Raw genomic sequence first — 20,961 nt, 5'->3', positions numbered from 1 at the left:
CATTTTTATTTAAAAGTAAAATGTTAAGACTAATAATAATTAAATTCATTATTATCATTGGCTGAAATTTTTAATGACACTTAATTTAATTAATTTATTATAATATTTTAAATAATAATTTATACATGATTTAGTTTTTTATATTATTTAAATATTAAATAATACTTCCTAAAACTTTTATTATATAAAAATCATTAGTACTGTTTGAAGTGAATATATCAAAACATTTCAAAATTCCACGAATATTAATATATATCACAACTTAAATTGATCAAATATTTGTGTTGAAATAGAATTATTTATTATTTATTCCTCAACTTAATTGTTATTATGATTCAAAACAAAATATAAGTCACTCTTTTGGGAATATCTCGATTTCGTAACCAGAAAAAATAAATGTTTTCATCAGAGTTGTATTTAGAGTTTTTATACCCCAGGTAAAGTCTTATTCTCGTTGTGCTGCGCTAGAGTGTCGGTGTGATCGGGCTCTGAGGGGCTAGAAACGTCTGCACGAGCGCAGCTTCTCTAGCTCGGGGAATCGGGCGCATCCTCGGGTTGCGGATGGAGGAACGGCCTGCAGATATGAAGGTTATTTGCGAAAGTTTGGAGTGTATGCCGCATGGAGGTTTCCGTTTCCCCGGGAACTACCGTAACTCGGTGACCTCCATTATTAGCATGATGTACGAGGATCTCACCGTGGATGGCGGGTTTAGTACCGAACGTATAAAAGCGTATGATCCCTTTGAGGGAGTTGTGGAGGAGTCAGACCGGGCGAACCTTATGTCTCGCTGCGTTTCTGCGCTAAGGGGAGGGAGCAATAATACGGCCGATCGGGTCGTAAATGCTGCTAGACTTGCCTTCAGTGAGATCCTATTCCGGCACAAAAATAATCCTACTTTTGTGGCCGCGGGAATGTGTCTAAGAGACGCAATCGAGGCGTATCATTACGCCAGCTGGCTCGCCGACAATGATGGCAGGTTGGGAAAAACACCCGACGAAGTTCCGCTGAACCTGTCGCATGCCGTCAGTCTTCCCGGCATAGGTGAAGACGAGTCTTTGCAGAGTAAACGTAAGGAAGTATCCCCGACGGTGGATGGTCCTACGACGATCACCTGCAGGACCAAGACGGCAGCCTTACTACTGGAAGTCAGGGGTACCAGGGCTCAAGACGACCTGCTGGCCAAGAGCATCAGGGAGGCTCCGGGTGGCATAGATGTGCGTAGCCACTGTCCGGTAACGTCGTGCACATTCATGCTGCTTGTCGTAGAGGAGTGGATAGAGGAAGAGGACGTCCAGGAGGCATTGTGTTGGGTAGAGTGTGACACTTGTTTTTTTTTTTTTTTTACAAACTACCAAATGGCTTTATTATTTAAACGATAAAATTATCTTTATAAATATATTTTACAATAATTGTATATGAAACATAGTTTTATAACAATTAATAAAGAATAAACATGTGTGGAGTGACACCTCCAGCGAGGTGGCTCCTTAACCTAAGTTAAAACTAAATATTTTAAATTAAGTCATATGGTTTATGACGTTTAAGACGCCTGATGTCTTCGGAGTTGTCCAAAAGTTGGATGGCTGCTGTGTTAATGTGGTTCGTTAATCTCACCTCATGTTTGTGAGCAAATCTCTTAATTTCTTCTGCTACTGTTGGCAAAATCAAATCACGGTGTATAATGTCATTTCTATCATACCGATAAGCTGAAACGATGGTACGGAGTGCAACATTTTGGCATCGTTGAATAACATCAATATTAGACTTACTAGTACACAGTTGTATACCGTAAGTCCAAATTGGTTTTATGATAGCTACGTAAAGTAGGCGTTTGTTGTTTAATGAAAGTTCGGAATGTTTCCCGATCAACCAGTATAACTTTTTCATTTTTAGTTTTATTTGCAAACTTTCCTGGCGTACATGGTGTTTCCAATTAAGACGTGAGTCTAAGTGCATTCCTAGGTATTCAGCCGAATATTTTTGTGAGATAATTTGATGATTCATTTTGATAGGAATATTATTGGTATTACGAAGTGTATAATTGACATGTACTGATTTGTCACTATTGATTTTAATTTTCCAACGTCTTGTCCATAAGAAGATATTATTGATCGAGTTTTGTAATTTACCAGTTGCAGACTGTTGACTATAACTGGTTGCTAATACAGCCGTATCATCAGCGAACATGGCAGTTGTCGTATCATTGGTTGATGGAATGTCAGCAGTATAAAGTAAATACAAAACAGGTCCTAAAACACTACCTTGTGGTACTCCTGCTGTCATAGTTTTCTAATCTGTAACAGCTTGCTCATGCATTACCCGAAACTCTCGTTCAGTCAAGTAAGATTCTAATAACGCGCACCAAGTGTGTGGTAGTTGTTTTCTTAATTTTATAAATAGTCCTTCATGCCAAACTTTATCAAACGCATGCGCAACGTCTAAGAAAACTGCATAACAATACTTTTTCTCTTCAAGAGCCTGGTTAATAACATTGGTAACTCGGTGAACTTGATCAATTGTAGAGTGCTTATTGCGGAAACCAAATTGGTGGTCAGGTAAAAGTTGCTTTTCTTCAATCAATGGTTTTATCCTTTTAAGAAGAACTTTTTCAAAAAGCTTAGATAAACAAGGTAAGAGTGATATTGGCCGGTAAGATGTTACCTGGTTTTAGTAACATTATGACCTGAGTTTTTTTCCATAGTTTTGGAACGTATTCAGTTCGTAAAATTGCATTGAAGATGTATGTAAGATAAATAATCGCCTTCTTAGGCAATTCTTTTATCATTCTCGGGCTGATTTCATCGTAACCTGGTGCTTTTTTTACATTGATGTTGTTATCAATTTCTTGCGCCACTTCTAATGGTGAAAAATATTTTATTTTCTCCCGATTTCTATCTAATTGTAAACTATAGAGTCCGTCAAGTTCTGAGACTATATTATTAGGTTTAAATACAGTCTCTAAGTAACATGCATATACTTCAGCTTTTTCATATTCACTTCGTGCCCATGTGCCGTCTTCTTTGCGAATAGGTGGCACGTGTGTTAAAGGCCTTTTTAGTCGTTTAGTAGCTTTCCACAGAGAGTAGACAGTATCTTGGGTTGCAGAAAANTCAGTATCTTGGGTTGCAGAAAGTTCGCTCAAGTAAGTTTTAAAAGTTTCGTTTTTCATTTCTTTTATTTTGTTGTGGAGTAACCGACTGATGTGGTTCCACTTTTTTTTGTCAGTAGGATGTCTCGTTCTATGCCACGTTCTCCTAGCTTTTCTCTTTTGTTGTACCAACTCTCTGATTTCTATTGGGTAGATGATCTCTCGTATTCTTTCTACTGCAGCCTTAGGTGTTGCAGTTTTCACTGAGTTAATTATATTATTGGTAAAATTATGAACTGCCAAGTCAATGTCACTGGATGTTTGAAGTTTAACGGAAAGCGAAAGTGAATTTTCAAGTGACGTTCTGAATAAATCCCAGTTAGTTTTCTTAGTCGTTAAAAATACTTTTTTTTGTTTCATAATAACGTTTGTGCTTTGAGTGAGTAGTACGGGTGTATGATCCGATGTTAACTCATTGAGTCCTTCAATAATTTTTTATTACTTATTAAAGTTATTCAATAACTTTTACATAATTAGAGGAAATACCTTTCATCGCGTAAAAGTCTAGTAGATCAGGAATTTTGTTAACGTCAGAAGGCCAATAAGTTGGTTCTCTTGTAGAGACAGTTATCGCGTTTAAGCTATTTATTACTTTAAACAAAGAATTACCTTTAGGGGAGTTTAATCTCGTGCCCCAATGTTTATGTTTAGCGTTCCAGTTTCCTCCGACAATAAACCTATCGCCTAGAGTCTGAAAAAATTCAAAAAGATTAACTTCATTAGCACCTCCTTGTGGTGGACAGTATATGGCTGTGACAGTGAGGTCATAGGCCCTATCGTTTATTCGAACACTTGTTGCTTGTAAATGATTTTCCGAGAACTTATCTAGCTCATAGTGCTTAATAGACTCTTTAATAATTATAGCTGTACCTCCACGTGCTCTGTTGGTTGGATGAATGGTGGTATATGTAATATAATTTTTTATTTTAAAAAAAGTCCAGGATGTAAAGTGAATTTCAGAGATAAGAGCAATATCTATATTTTCATGATGTAGAAGGTTTTATAATTCAAGTTTTCGCTGTACTAGCCTGTGACACTCGTGCATGAGTGGTTCGAACGTGTTCATGATACGTCCAGCCATCGTTACTTCTTCCGCGAGCGACACAACCTTTTTCGTACGTAAACAGTACACTTGTCTCGAGCTTCTAGTAATCGGCAGCCGTACAATTAGTAAGTGCTCGCCTTGTAGTCTTTACTGATTTTGTTCAGTATTAGTTTCCGGTTAATAATTTTGGCACTGCCTCAATTTTTCTTAAGCCGACATTAGATAAGTCATTAATTTATTATCACTTTGTAATTGTAGTGTATCATAAAATTAATATTGTTTTCGTATGTAAGTTATCCCCCCTTTCCCTTTATTTTTAAGAATTTCATTTGCAAAACAGTAAATATATTTCTTATTTTATATATACATAAACAGATGTACCTATTTACTTATCCCCTTTTTATTTTACTTTATTTTCGCTTGTTTGCTACAAACAAAACAACGCTACCGCACAGTAACAGGCCATTCCCCTTTAATATTAAGACTTTTTTTTTTTTTTCTCCGCGAAGTTGTAGGCTGCCCTGGAACTACCATTAGGTATTACTTCAGGGCGGCCCTCGCCGTCTCTAAAACTCACACCACTACGTTGTGAATCAGCTCGAAATTAATCAAGAGCTGATTCACAATGTGGTGTGGCCTCCCCCGTTAAAAGCGAAGGGGCATAAAAAACTCACAAAAACATAAAACATATAAAGACTAATACCTAAGGCGCCGGCCTAAACCAGCGCCTTAGGTCCTCCTGTACCGGGCGGCGCGGCTGGCTCTGTCTCAGACGTTCAGCTTCCTCCTTCTTTTACAAGATGGATTCGGCGAACGCCTGGACGAGCCTCCACGCCTCCCGGCTCCTCAACATCAGGACCCGACTCGGAACGTGAACCCTATTCGAGACTCCAAAGAATTCCGTTCCTGGGCCCACGCCTCGCACCGGAAGAGGGTGTGCAAAGCGCGTCGGCGCGGCTGCTTTACGAATACGGTGTATGTACTCGTTAAAGCAGCCTTGGCCGGACATCATTTGGGTGAGACGATAAGTCATCTCACCGTGAGTCCGGTCCACCCACCTGTCCAGCCGATCGGGTCCTACGAGGGATCTGGTCCACTCGCCTCTCGTCATTTCCTCCGAGAGGCGAGTCCGCCACCGGAACATGGTCATCCGCCTGAGCGTCAGCCGGTCCTCGGGTTCGAGGAACCGGTTGCGCTCTCTGCGGAGCTCATGTCCGGCGGCGCGTTCCTCGGCGAGCAGGTCGGCGGGCGGCATTGACGACAGGATATCCGCCGCCACTCCGGACACTATTCGGTACGCCGAAACTGTCCTGATCACCGCCCGCCTCTACACCCTGAGCAGGGCTACACGGTTTTTGGACGAATACTCAAGAGTATCCGCCCAAACTGGGGACCTGTACAGGAGGACCGAGTGTACGACGCTGACTAAAAGTCTGCGCCGCATCTCTCTCGGCCCTCCCAGATTGGGCATGAGTCCCGCCAGGCAATTCATGACTTTCTGGGCCCGCTCTGCCGCACGAGTAATGTGCGGCCTGAACTTAAAACGTTTGTCTATGACAAGGCCCAGATAAGTCATGGAGTCCTTAAGCGGGATCTCCACCCCCAGCACGGCTAGCCGTGGAGGAGTGAACTTGTATCTACCCGTGAACAAGACCGCTTCGGTCTTGTCCAGGGCGAGGCTAAGTCCACTCCTCTCCTGCTGGATCCAGGCGGAGACTGCGCTGAACGCGCGATTCGCCCGGGATCCAGCCTCCTCGGCCGAGGTGCCAGTAACCGTTGTCTCTTTACTATCCATTATTCATAAAAATAATTTAGTGAGGGGGCTGCCCTCATAGCCGGTTCCTTCGGCCAGTGAGTGGCCAACTCACTGATTGCGTAAACCAAGTCGCTCCGTTCTCACCCAAACGCTACCGCTTATTCGTCCATAAAGGCTTATTTCACGGCTATCCTGTATATTTACAGGACTAACAAGCGTTTGGGCGGCTCGCTGTCCGCGACCGCTTATTCGTCAGTCCAAATTAATGGACTGCTTATTTCGTGGCTAACCTGCATATCTGCAGGCCGTTCCTCTATCCGCAACCTGAGGACGCGTCCGATTCCTCGAGCTAGGGAATAGGGTCCTATGTTGCTCCTACGGAGGGGAAATATTAAGGAGCTGCTTGTCACACATTTACCTCTATCCTCTCGACCGCGAATGGAGCTACAACAACCGGCCCCGCGTTGATCCGGTTGTTTGGTAGCGGGAAAAGCCCGTATGCACGGTGTGAGGTACCCATCAGAGCCACGGCTCCACTGGCCGGAGTGGCCCTTCTCCGTGTTTGCTGGACCTCGTGCAGGGTGCGTTCCTTAGAGGATAAGGGACCACGCTATTTCAGTTGCCTAGAGCGGGGGCATGTCTAGGGTGCCTGCAAGGGTCCGGATCGTTCCGGTGCATGCTTTGCTTGCAAAAGGACGAGCCATCTGGCAAAGGACTATCCCGGCAAGACAAACAAAGCCTGGAACCAAGGTCCTTTCATTTTGTGCTTGTGTCTGTCTGTTGTGTGTTTTTGTTGTTCCAACCATAGCAAAGCCCGACCCCCACCTCCATATATATGTCCTGGGCAACGGATCCCACTCTGGGATCCGGCTAACGGGGGAGATTACGTCATGTTGTGATTCAGCTTTCAATTGATTTCGGGCTGAGTTGGGCGTCCTGAAGCAATATCTCACAATAGTTCCAGGGCTTCCAACATAATGTCAACCGTAAAAAAAATGGTAAAGTCTTATTACTACTCCTACATATCCTCTATTTTATATATAATTTATAAATTGTACAGAAAAACAACTCTAATGTATTATATTAATTATTTTTTAAATACCTATCATTATTTGTTGAAGTTATATAAATAAAACCAACTTGACATCTTAAAATGTTCTATAAAAACGTTTGTGTTTGTCGAATAACTATTCTTTTTTATTTGTGTTATCACACTTGTTGATTCGCATCTAAATTATAAAATGACATATTTGCAAGGGATCCATGAGGCCTAGACCATATAAATTCATGATAATGAATCTCCCTATTACTCTTTTTTTAAAAGCTATTTTTACCACCATACAAAATTTTTAAATACGATAATAATAAGATAACTTTTTAATAAAATTTTTCTATTGACTATTTAAATATAATTTTATGAATTTATTATGTTCTTCTAGATCCATTTTAGGGAAATTTGAAACATAATAGGTTTTTATAGCAATACTGTATCATTAAGGTGGTCCTTAGTTATAGAATAAAAAATTTTTTTTAAGAAATTCAGAGTCATGGGCTCAAAATTTCGTTAGGTTCACTGAAAAAATGAAACTGGTAAAATTTGAGTACAATAAGTCAACCCTTTCACGTGCCTCAATGGGGTTAAAGTTCTTCAAAAATGGGGTGGATTATCTTTTATTGAGTGTACGCTCTTTATTTTTGAAGTTTCGCCAAAAACACAAAGAACAATTTTTATAGAACTCAATGTGAACAAAAAATAAAGTAATATACTATCTTTTTATAAAATTAATATTTTTTCGTAAAAATAAAAAAAATCAGTTTCACTTAATTTTTTTTAAAAAATGACACAGTTTTCAGTTTTACTTTTCCAGTGTCTTAAATTTTAATCGTACAGAAGTAATATGAATCACCGTGATATCTTCTATAAAAAACGTTATTTGAGCTTTTTTCGAATTATGAATTCTTTCCAAATAAAAATTTAAAACAACTACGAAAACTTGTTTTTTTTTTAAATTTTTTTTGCATGTATGTTTTTTTGTTCATAAATTAACAAATTTTCTTAGTTATATTAAATAAAATAAAAAACAAGAAACACAATAAAATAATAATTGATTATCACAATAATAGTTTTTCTAATTTGAATATTTTTTATTCAAAATTTCTTGGCTACAACTGGGATACAGCATACTCAAAAAAAGATAATCCACCCAACTTTTGAAGAACTTTAACCCCTTTGAGGCACGTGAAGGGGTTGACTTATTGTACTCAAATTTTACCAGTTTCATTTTTTCAGTGAACCTAACTAAATTTTGAGCCCATGACTCTAAATTTATGAAGTCGAAAAATAAGGACCACCCTACTGTATCATGATTTATTTTCGGTCAATTTCTTTATTTGTTAATGATTTATGTGTTTATAAAATTTATTCAGCAATAATATTACTTCTTAAATATTGTGTGTTTCTATGGATTCTAAAATTATACATTTCTTCTGTGTTTTCTTATTTTAAAAAACTAATGTTTTTCCAATAACTGGTTTTAAAAGTATCACTTTAAATAACAGATATTTTCCAAAAAAATTAAGAATTAGCGGTAGAATCTATTCATTTTATCTCTACTTATCTTATTATATAATAGAACAAGGAAAAAAAGCTTTTCTGGGAAAATTACTAAGTGTGAAGCGATTTTCAAATTTTTTTTTTCAACAAAAGTATTTCGGTAAAATTATTATCAAAGGTCAGCAAAAAAATTCTACACCATGTTTAACAAAGTAAAGCAAATCCTGAAATAATTTCTGAATACACCCAAAAGGAATATTTCAGTAAAAAACGTCAACCTTATAACCATTACATTTTACTATTTTCTCTTTTTGAATTGTCCTGATTTTAATAATAACATTTTTAATATATTTTTGTTATACTGATTCTAATGTAATATTTTTCCTGCAAAACAGTTATCGCGCCCGACGTAGCCGAGTACTCCCACCTAAATTAGTGGCCTACTTATGAAGATGGCTTACGCGCTTTAGGCGTGTGAGACTCACAAGGCCCGAGCTAGGCAAAGCCTAGTATTAAAAATAAAATAAATCTCGAAAATTTAGATCGAATATATGGAAAAATATAATTATTATAATATAAAATTATATTACTTGTAACAAAATAAGCATTAACTCGCATCAATAAAGATTACATGTATTTATAAGATGTCAACCGTAAACAATGAGAGATAAAACCTCACATTTATGTCTTATCAAAATGTTGTTGTATCTAATTCCTTGAACGATACAGCGAAAAAATAGGAATATACATTAATTTCACAAATTAAGTTATAATAGTATTTGTTGAAAATAAAATTCAACTTGATTATTATAATTAAAGTTTTACTTACAGTTTCCAACTATTTTTGAGAATAAGAGTTTGACCCCATCAGGAGGTATTTCATATAACCAATCAAATTCTTTCAATATGTTTGCAAATTCTTCATATTTCATACCTTTTGGATCTGTTGTATTTTTAGAAAAAACGCTCTTCAAACCAGACGATGCTGCATCAATTAATTCGTTATTCTGAAATGAATTAGATGAAATTATGAGTAATAATAATATGTCCATAAGTTCTTCAGATTTAGTTATAAAATCTCAGCAAATGGGATCATAATACAATAAGGGCCGTGGCACAGTGGTGATGTGACATAATTGGGACAAGTATAGATGACATTTGACAGTGATTAAAACACTTCTATAAAAAACTCTATAGCGCAAATCTGTAGTTAGTGTTCAAGTTTTAGAAGAAAATGTTAAATTACCATTGTTTCTTGACTGTATGCACCTTCATGGTTTTTTAACATAATTTAAGTTTTCAAATAAGTATTCAAATATCTCATGAATAATAACGTGGATTTTAAGTTGTAATTGTATAAGTAGCTATGAATTTTTTGTTTGTTCAAATCATTTTTTGATTATTGATTCCTAATTAGTGTTTTCAGTAAAAAAACAATCGTTCGAATAATTTAAAATTACTCCAAAAATATGTGATTGCGCTTTAGATGAACACTATAATTAAGTAGTGATTTCAGTAAAAAAACAATCATTCGTATAATTTAAAATTACCCCACCTAAAAAAAATGTGATTGTGCCATAGATGAACACTATAATTAAATAAAAAGCACTACCTCTAGAATCGGGTGTATTTTAAGTCTATAAGAAGTTTAAAACGAATTTAATGAACAATATAAATATTATAATAAAATTCAATTGCTTGTAACAAAATAAGCATTAATATCCATAAAGAATGATTAAATATATTTATAAGCGTCGAAGCGTAAACAATTCAAAATAAGATCTCATATTTAAAAATGACAATTTAATACGAATTTAATGAACAAAACAAATATTATAATAAAATTTGATAGCTTGTAACAAAATAAGTATTAATATCCATAAATGATGGATAAATATATTTATAAGCGTCGAAGCGTAAACAATTCAAAATAAGATCTCATATTTAAATTTTAAATCAAAATGTTGTATCTATTTATTTGAACAATAAAGCGAAAAAATATACATTTAATACAATAAATGTTAATAAATAGGGAACAAAAATATTCAATTAAGTGCAACTATTATTATTTTTATGTCCTAAACAAAATAAATTTAAAATTTTTATTATTAAGTAAATTGATGCTGTAAATTGTTAAAATGTTATCATTAATACAAGAACAGGAACATTAAATATAATTTTTTTAGTAATAAATAAATGAATAGTTTATTAATGATTAAAGGTGTCCTCTTTCTATTTGACAACACATCTACAATGCCTGAAATATGCTAAAACATATATAATATAAAAATAATATATTAAATAAAATATTATTAAACAACATATATATATATATATATATAATAATCACAATATGATATTTTCAGTTAGGAAAAAATAACAAACAAACAAGAGCCATTGATAAATGAAATTAGCACAAATTAATAATGGAATAAATAACATACACCTCCTGTTTATAACTAATACATATATTGGCAACAACAATAAAAAATTATTAATAATTACCCACTGCCGTTTGGAGGTGATGAATAATGTGAAATCCGAATACAGGAAAGGCAAATAACACCGTCACATTCAACAAAACGATGAGCAGCTCAGTTCAACGACTATGGTGACAAGGTAATACACAACCCAAACACTTGGCGTCGATATGACCGAAACGACAGAACAACAGAGCGCGAATGAATTAGTTTTCAATGCCATACGCTGCAGGGACTGGTCTAAACAGCAGCGCCGCCGTACCGTTACGAAGGTGGTGGTTTTTGTGGGAAATGACACATTGAAGGTCGCGGCGTATATTGAACGCGGAATCTCCGGTCCACTAGACGGCTACAGAAAATGAAAATAAAATTGCGTGGTGTCAGCGGCATACCTGTCGTGACAAACACAAACGTGTATGACGTGATCGCCTTCACATACCGCGTTTTAATGTTTAATTAAACATATAGCGTCACCTCACGTTAATGTGATCTAACATAGTATTTTATCTGAAAATCAATGTGTTATGAACGTGTATTTCAGTACTGAAAGTTTTTATCAACTGTAACTATTTTAAGTGGTAACAACAAAAATAATTTCTTCAAATTCAACAATTGATTAGATGTTAAAAATCAAAAGAGCAACAAATTTTTTATACTAGAAAATATTCTTAGGTGGCCTAATAAAATGTTGAATACAGTAAGAAAAAACCTTAATTCTGATGTTTTTTTTAGTGATTTTTATTTATGTCACTACACAATCATTTGAATAAATTATAATATAATAATTATTGTTTATTTTAAAAACAAATCATACAGTTTTTGAAGATAGAACTTAATGAAAAGACCCCCATACTATGTCATAGTTCTTCAGTCGGGACAATTCCTTGTTGTACCTACGTAGCTGCCGCAATGTAGTTTAGTAATATTAATCCAATGAGAGCTGTTAAAAAGTGGTAATCGACATAAAAAAGAAAAAAAACTAATAAAATATAAATAAAAAAAACAAATACTAAAAATAATCTTCTTAATTCCTCGTCAAAATTAAAACCTTCATTCCTAATATTATTTAGAAAAAACCAATATAGTTTGAACAAGTATAGTTGATATAGATGAAAGTATAAGTTTTTTTTTTTAATTTATCACTTTTACCTTATAAAGGTATCAACTTTATTATTTTAAATGACAACAAACATATTTAACTAGCTAATAAAAAAAAAATTATGTTAATTAAAACGGTAGCAAAGTGAGGTCGCGGTACAGTTTAGTGTTCAACAATTTGTCCCCAAGAACCAACTTAAATATAATAAAGGTAAGGTGTGTAATGTTATTTTATCATTTCGAAGTACTATTTTAAAATTTGTTATTGACCAGTCACTTTTGTAATAAGATAAATATTATTTTATTAGTTAGTTAAAATTACAATACAAAATATTGAATATCACTTTCATGCTAAATTTCATTTCTATAGTATGTATTATATTATATAGATTCATAGTATATTTATTCAAATATTATAATTATAAATTATTACATTTGTATCAAGATATAAATAAGGAAATAAGAGTTCACGTTGGAATAATTTAATAATTCTTTCTAAAAATGAAATACTATCTACAGATTTGATTCAAGTGTTTTTTATAATAGTGATTTTAATCACTGTCAAATATTACTGTATCTAAATAAATGACTGCATTTATGCTGTCGTGAACCCATAATTATTTGGTAAATTTTAGTTTTAACGAATTTATTTTAAACATTATAATTACTAGAAAGTAATATTTTACTGCCAAATGCATAAACATGCAAAATTATGTTTGAGTATCGTATTACTGACTTGATAAAGTAATTAGATTAGAAAAATAATTTTAAGTAAAAATTAAAATAAAAGCCAATCAGATATTTTTTTTTAACAAATTTTTAAATTTTCATAATTTCTAGATGTTTAGAATTTATAATACATGATTTTAATATAGATTATTTTATTTAAAATATAACACAAGTTTACATGTTTTTTTTCGGAAAATCATATACCTAAGATAGAATAAAAAATAATAAAGGTCTCAATAAACATCTAAATATTCCTAAAAATTAATTTTCTAATTAGAAAACATTTAACCATTAACTTTTCTTAAAAATTAAATGATATCTATTTACCTGATTCAAAGGATTAGTCCGGAAAAGAAGTCCATTTGAAAAATTATTTGCTAGATAAACAACAAAGAAAATGTAAAAATACATTTTTGCATTGATTAACGCTGTATTTGAATAAAACTGATAACTAAAACTGTTATAACAATACTATTTTTTTTAGCGTTGAAAGGCCATTTTTATATATTTTTAAAATAGCAAACAAAGCGTTTAATAAATTAAATTTTGGTTTTAATATTTAATATTACTATTAATATAAACATTTTATTTATAAATGACAGGTATAAAACCTTAGTATTTTATATAATTATTTTATCGTCATAATTATACTCAAAATACTATAAAAATCTTCCTTTGTTTAATTCAGTCAACATGAAATACTGAAATTTAAGTGTATAAATAAGCCTTGATATTTTGCAGATGGTTTTCTTTAATAGTTACTAATTTATCATTAAATAGTCATAAAAATTTTCTATATAATTAAAATAAAATGATAAACGTTAATTCTGGTTACTAAATTATGAAACGACAAATGTTTTTCGCACATATATTTACCTATAATTGCTTATCTAAAAATAAAGAAATAAATCATTTACTTTATTTTTTTAGCTTCGATGAGAATCGAAGAGGTATTAATTTTATCATGATGTGTTAATTTTTTAATTATCATTTTTTTGTGTTTGTCTACCTTTTCTCAGCTCTCACCGAACTGATATCTTTCAACAATAAGTGAAGAGATCATAAATCGTATCTAGTTGAATACATTACCCTTAAAAATCCCCGCAAATGGGGGAAATATCCAAAAAAATTACAAATTTTAAAATCGGTAAATTTTGTCATTTTTTTTCTTAAAACTTTCATAACTTTTTCAAAAATAAACAAATCAACATAATTTTTTTTATACTAAGACCTTAGATATTTTCCTTTCATATGATATCATTTATTTGAAAATTTAACACTTAACCTGCTCATTGGGGGGTTTTAAAATAGCAACTTTTTTACAAAAACTAACTTTTTCAACTTAATTTTTGAAAATGTTCCGGAAAGACTGCGTCCTTTAATCATATATAAAATCAAAGGTTATATCATATACTATAAAATGAAAAAAAAAATTTGCCACGACCCTTTATTTTATATGTGTAAATAGCTATCGTATTCAAAAATATGCTATTATTTTGTTAAAATTCTTGGTTTTGTATTTTAATTAATTTTAATATAACTTATAAGGGGAGTACACTGATTTTAGTAAATATTATATAAAACTAAACCTTTTCCTCTTTGGGGAAATGCCCGTCGAATTGAACAAAAATGTAATTTTTATATAAAAATTACCTTTTAAAATATAAATATTTTAATACTTAAACGTGTCATAACTTTATTAAAAATAAATTTATTTGGTAAACAATTTTAAAAAATCTGGCCATTTATCTGCACACGGGGGAAGATTCAAAATAGCAATTTTTTCACTCAAGTTAATGTTTCAATTTAATTTTTGAAAACGATCCGGAATTACTGACATTTTTATATATACATATATATATATAAATATGTATCTTAAATTAAAGTTAACGTAACATACTTTACTACCGAACTTTTTCAACTTAATTTTTGAAAATGTTCCGGAAATACTGCATCCTTTAAACATATATCAAATTAAAGCTTATTTTATGTACTATAAAATGAAAAAAAAAAATTTGCCACGACCTTTTATTTTATATGTGTAAATGGCTACCGTATTCAAAAATATGCTATTATTGTGTTAAAATTCTTGGTTTTGTATTTTATTTTATTATAAGGGGAACACTGATTTTCATAAATATTATATCAATCTAAATGACATAGTATAAAAAATTAATCATATTTAAATTTTTTTGTTTCTTTGAAGTCGAGAAAAATAACTTTAAAATTTGAACTAGCTAAATTTCCATTTTTATTAAGTGACGAATAAGACTTACGGTTTTTGAGACGATAACACTTGGGTCTTTCACGACCGTGGCACTGAATTTTTTTTTAATTCTTTTTGAGTTAAAAAAAAATGTTTAACTCATTTGATTTTTATCTCATTTAGATTCAATAACTTCAATAAATAGCAAGGATTCCATTATTGTAGTCTCCTCTCGTGAGAAGAAATTCATTTTAATATTATTTTACTATGTGGTTTTTTTTTTGTAGCTATCATTTATTTTCTCAGCTCTCATTTGACCTACTTTTTTGACAAATTTTTTTTTTAAATTAAACATTATCTACAGATTTGCATCGAAGCGTCTTTTATGATAGTGATTTTGATACGACAAAATGTAATAATACAATCAATTTTGTTAAATTTGTAATTAATCATTAATTAACTGTCCATAAAATAATAAATCTAATATAATTATCGTACTTGGCATAAAAAATTAAACTTCTAGAATCTTTTTTTAAACGAATATGCGTTTGCTAAAAAATAAAATGAAAATAAATAATTAAAAATCAACAAAATCAGTTATAACGTATTTTAAGACTTTTACATGTTTTTTTACTGTATGTAGTGTTTTTGTGGGCTATTTATTGAGAAAACAACATTGAAGTTATTATTTTTGAATTTCTTGTAAAATTTTCTTTACTTGAGTTTTACTTTTATTATTCTACGTTAAGAGAAAAAAAAGTTATGAGACATAGATCAGTTATTTCTATTAAATTTGACTTTTCGACTCAACTTAATAGGCCCGGGGGCACGGGTTAACCTTAACGGATCGGTCCCAAATTTTGCACAGCTCATTTTTTTGACCATTAAAATAAAATTAAGGGGTAGCGTAAAAAAAAAAAGACATTCGATTTTTGAGGGCCACCCTAATGTAACATACTATGTATTATAATATACGAAATAACTAAACTCACTTCGGACGGTGCGACGTCGACGACATCGAGAGGTGGTTCGTTTGGAACTTCGACGATGGCAAATTACACACAATGGGAGAGAAAAAATAATAAGAATTGTAAGTCTTTATTTCAATCGTATTTAAAAGCCATTGAATAATTTTACTGACGTCGTCCGACCCGACGTCGACAAATTCGGGCGACGGTTCGACAGGAGCTCCGACCACTTCAGTCTACACGAAAAATAAAAGATATATATATATATATATATATGTAATGTAATTATAATACAGTGTAATGAAAACTGTTCACGTCGAGCGGTCCGACAATTTCTGGTGACGTTCCAACAGGCACTACTTCTATAATTTCCACCTTCAGAATTGACTACGTAAATAAAATCAATAAAATATTGGGTAAATATCATTATTATTATGCGTAACTTACCAAATCGTTTCCACTGGCACCACCAGCGACGCGTTTCCTCCGGACGGTCCAGCATCATCGACATCAATGTCCACCACGCGACTAATTTCCTATACGGTGCTAACATTTATTGTTACAATCCAGGATAACTCGGGCACGGAACCTGACGTGTTGTGTATATTTGTATATATATATATACGCTATGTAAGAAATATGAAAATTGAACGAATTAATACCGTCACATTCCGTAACCGTTACTACGATTGTTCATGAAATTAATTACACAACTTTATTACGTCGGCCTGATTATGTTGCTCCGTAACACATTGACCTTAGAGGGAAATCTTCGAAGACGATTGTAGCGACTACTGTTTACTATTATAATTAGTACTTACAGACGGTACGGCGTTCCGGTTGAGCATCCTGCGCACAGTACTGCTGCCGTAGTCGCTCGGCTGGAAATGCCGGTAACATAGAAATGCATTGCGGACGTTTACGTCCGACGGATCACGGCCGCAAGCCACAAAAAACCGTAGTCAGGAATCGGCCATTTGGGCATCCCTCGGATGGCTCTGTTTTACGCCAGTTACCCAACGAAGATTGCGTTCAAAAGCTATCTTTCGATCCACAAGACGATCGTTCAGTTAAGGTTCTCGGGTTACATTGGAATACTCACACGAATGTATTCGCGTACCATACAAGTACTCACGTTCCTTAATCAAATCCTTATCGAAAATTTTAACTGTTATTTTACTATGTGGTTATTTTTTGTGGCTGCGATTTATTTTATCAACCTTCACATGACCTACTTTTTTCAACAATTCGTCAAATGATTACAATTCGTATTTAGTTAAAGGTATTAACATCACAAATTGAAAAAAATCCCTTATTCAATTAAACAGTAGCATAACCCGCTTTATCCATACAAACAATTGAAATCATTAATTTCTCATTATTTTTTAAGTATATTTTGTCAAATTAGATATGATATGATAAAGAATTCAACTACAAAAACTAATAATTTTAATTTGTAATTTATTAATTTTTTAACGTTATTTGTGTGTGCTACAACAGTATATAATATTTCAATTTTTTTTTTAACTTGTTGCTATATAAATCATAAATCTAAAAAGCAAAATGATTTTTAGTTTCATCTGAATTTAATGATGGATTTTAACAATTATAATCAAATTTTATAATACGCTCACAATTGAGTAAATCTGTTTAACAACTTTTTTTTTATTGGTTTTATTAGATTTATTATCATTAAAATTAATTAAATTCTGAATATTTCCATAGTAGAATCTTTTTAAACACCAAAAGTTATTAAGAAATGATTACTATGATTTTTATTTAAGTGATCTATTACAATAAAAATGCAAAAAAAAAAAGTTTTTCTGATAAATTTACTGTAAATTGTAGTTAGAACATTTCCTGACTACATATTAATTATAGCAATACTATCTTTTCTATTTAATGATGTCAATTTCAAACATGCTAGCTGGGGTTAAAGTTATGGTAATAAATTTGTTTTTTTATTTAAACTTTACTATAAAGGACAAAAAAAGTAGGTTAAAAATAATTACTTTTAATATATTAAAAATCAAAATCAATAAAAATTTCATGATAATAATTATAAAAATTATATAATATATCATTAAAAAAATTGATTTTTTTTAGTTGCATATATTACTTGATTTATCAGCTAACAATAACTTTTTAGAATCATCTCTTTAAACTCTAAAGGGTGTCAACTTTATTTTTTTTAAAGGCAGCATACATATTTGACTAGTTTATAAAATGGGAAATATTCTAATTAAAAAATCCCATCATAGTGGGGTTGTGGCACAGTGGAGACGTGGTATAGTTGGGTCCAGTATAGATTTAATCTGACAGTAACTAAATCTATACTGGACCCAACTATACCACGTCTCCACTGTGCCGCGACCCTACTTTGCTGTTTTTTTTTAACTACGGCAGCCGTTTATCCCGTAGAAGATAAGGTGTCGGGACAAATTATTTTTTCATTTTATAGTACGTAACATATGCTTCAATTTTATATATGTTTAAAGAACGTAGTATTTTCGGAACATTTTCAAATCTTGAAAAAATTACTTTTTGTAAAAAAGTTATTTTAAATCGCTGCCTGTGAGCAGGTTAAGTGTTAGATTTTCAAAAAAATAATATCCAATGAAAGAAAAATATCTAAGGTTTTAATAAATAAAAAATTATGTTGATTTGTTAATTTTTGAAAAATTTATGGTAGTTTTAGGAAAAAAAAAATTACAAAATTTACCGATTTTAAAAGTTGTATTTTTTGGAGATTTCTCCCATTTGAGGGGAACGAGGATAATTTTTTCAAATTTTAAGGGTAATGTCTTCAACTAGATACGATTTGTGATCTTTTGACGTATTGTTGAAAGAAAAAAAGGTAAGGTTAAAACTAATGTAAATTTTTTGCTGTTATATTTGAATAATTTAAAAGTGTCATCAATGGGTGGCTTCTTTTATCAAGTATTCAATGTTATAATTATCTTAGCTAATACTCTGATTGTACCTATAGGGAACAGATTGTGTATATATTAATAAAGGAAAAAAAATATTTGAATAATAATATTCGTTGAAACAAATTTAAAAAGAAAAATTATTCACTACCAAATGTATTCATATTTTGAAAAAATAAATTGGGTAACGAATCAAAAATTATCTTACAAATATATCATGAAAATCATATGAAATTAAGAGGCAATAAGATCAAGTCGAAAAGTGAAATTTCATGATGCTTGATGGCACATAGTTCCATTTGGTTGGGTTATAAATAAATTCAGTAAACGGAGATGCTATTCATTTTTTTGACAACAGATTAACTCTCGTACTTGGAGTTAAAAAGAATGTTGATAGATAATACATTGGCCTTTCATAAGTAGTAAAAGTCTAAATATCATACATAATATTTATTTTACCTTTGATACTGATATCTCTGCGCCTTCACCTTGTCGCGGTCGCATTTCATTTCCGGTGTAACCGCCGGATGGCGATCGCAGCGCTTCCTCTTCACGTTCGACAGGTCGCGCTATTCGCGGTGGCCGACGAGCGGTGTGAACCGGTCGTTCGGGGCTGGACGAATAGAGACTGATTAATTCTAATTCTCTTCTTTCATGTCAACGGTCACTGTGACTTAATAAAAAAGAAGGCGCTTATTTTTAAGCATCTATATCTTTAAACTATTGTTAATACTAAATTATATTGTTTTATCGTCGGAATAAACGTTTCTAGTGTTATTGCGTTACTATTGTTATTATATTTATACTTAATTACCCTGATTACATCAACCTTCAAAACGAATAATTAATTCAATAATATCTTTTTCAGTGAGTTGGACGCTTAAAGGTTCAAGAGCATGTTTTAATTCTATTGAAGTGATCTTTATTTTTCCGTCCGATAACTTTAGACAATGCTGCTCAATGCAATACTCATATAGAATGATACATTCCATCTCTGTTTTCTTAAATTGATCCAAATTTATGAATCCGTTTACTTAATGAAATAAAAGTTATGTGTTATTCATTCATTTTTATTTAAATGTAAAATGTAAATATTAATAATAATTACATTCATTAATATCACTGACTGAAATTTAAATGGCACATAATGCACATTAACTTATTATAATATTTTAAATAATATTTTATGCATGATTTAGTATTTTATTTAATTTGAAAATTAAATACTTCCTAAGACTATTTAATTATTTGCTAAGTATTAGTACTGTTTGATGTAAATATATAAAATAATATCAAAATTCAACGAATATTTATATATATCAAATCATAAATATACCAAATATATGTGTTGAAATATTTTTAGAATTATTAATTATTTATTCTTCAACTAAATTGTTTCTATATTTCAAAACAAATTATATGTTACTCTTTTGGGAATATCTCGATTTCGTAACCAGAAAAAATAAATGTTTTCATCAGAGACGTATTTAGAGTTTTGACACCCCAGGTAAAGTCTTATTACTACCCCTACATTCCTGTTTTGATATATTATCGCTACGAAAAAAGGATGTCCTCCCTAAATATGTCCCTGGTTGTCACAAGTAACCTAAGCGTGCCCAATTTATCTAGAATTAACTGGGGTGAGAGTAAAGGATTGCACTGGCTTACAAACATAATATACAGGGTGATTTTTTTATCATAACCCACTCAATTACTTACAGAATAATAATAATTTAAACATTTTTTTTTATTATTATCTTTAGTTACACATTATTCTTGAATTATTAACTATGAAATACTTTTTAAGTTCATCCCTTATGCCTGGTAAGGGTGTCAACTTTGTTTTTTTAAACGGTGACTCTTATTTTTAATTTAATAAAATGTTTGAGTTTTTAATTCAATAGTAAATGGCATTTGAATTTTTAATAAAACTTAATTTGTTTATTAGATATAAACATTTAAAGTTTAAAATTTTTGAGTTAATATATAGGTATAATACACAAGGGATTACAAATACAGGTAGCTAATTGGTTTTTTATGATATTG

General features: G+C 31.8%; 1 protein-coding gene and 2 long non-coding RNA genes across 4 annotated transcripts in view; all 3 read right to left on the bottom strand.

Moving 5' to 3' along the window:
* The window catches only part of LOC126901299 (uncharacterized), a 111,935-nt gene that overhangs the window by 1,169 nt on the left and 89,805 nt on the right, over positions 1-20,961 (bottom strand). Inside the window, exons 1-2 of one of the 2 annotated variants that reach the window (XM_050677692.1) lie at positions 13,139-13,298; positions 9,334-9,511 (exon numbers count right to left, since the gene is read on the bottom strand). In XM_050677692.1, the coding sequence (XP_050533649.1) occupies positions 9,334-9,511; positions 13,139-13,222 (262 nt within the window). In that variant the 5' untranslated portion in view covers positions 13,223-13,298. Of the gene's footprint in view, positions 1-9,333; positions 9,512-13,138; positions 13,299-20,961 lie in introns of those variants that run through there. The other variant, XM_050677693.1, reaches the window with a different exon arrangement.
* On the bottom strand, positions 15,290-17,244 carry LOC126901308 (uncharacterized). Its single transcript, XR_007703015.1, has 5 exons — positions 16,433-17,244; positions 16,280-16,372; positions 16,010-16,221; positions 15,640-15,756; positions 15,290-15,568 (listed from the first exon to the last, which is right to left on the bottom strand). It is a non-coding gene; the product is annotated as an uncharacterized LOC126901308 (long non-coding RNA).
* The window catches only part of LOC126901309 (uncharacterized), a 2,972-nt gene continuing 379 nt past the window's right edge, over positions 18,369-20,961 (bottom strand). Inside the window, exons 2-3 of the long non-coding RNA XR_007703016.1 lie at positions 19,375-19,948; positions 18,369-18,968 (exon numbers count right to left, since the gene is read on the bottom strand). This is a non-coding gene — a long non-coding RNA (uncharacterized LOC126901309). The remainder of the gene's footprint in view (positions 18,969-19,374; positions 19,949-20,961) is intronic.

The sequence above is a fragment of the Daktulosphaira vitifoliae genome, unplaced genomic scaffold (genome assembly GCF_025091365.1).
Source record: "Daktulosphaira vitifoliae isolate Bord-2020 unplaced genomic scaffold, ASM2509136v1 Scaffold_3, whole genome shotgun sequence".
Classification (NCBI taxonomy): Eukaryota; Metazoa; Arthropoda; class Insecta; order Hemiptera; family Phylloxeridae; genus Daktulosphaira; species Daktulosphaira vitifoliae.
The sequence above is the reverse complement of the archived record's forward strand: the minus strand, read 5'-3'. Positions and strand labels throughout refer to the sequence as shown.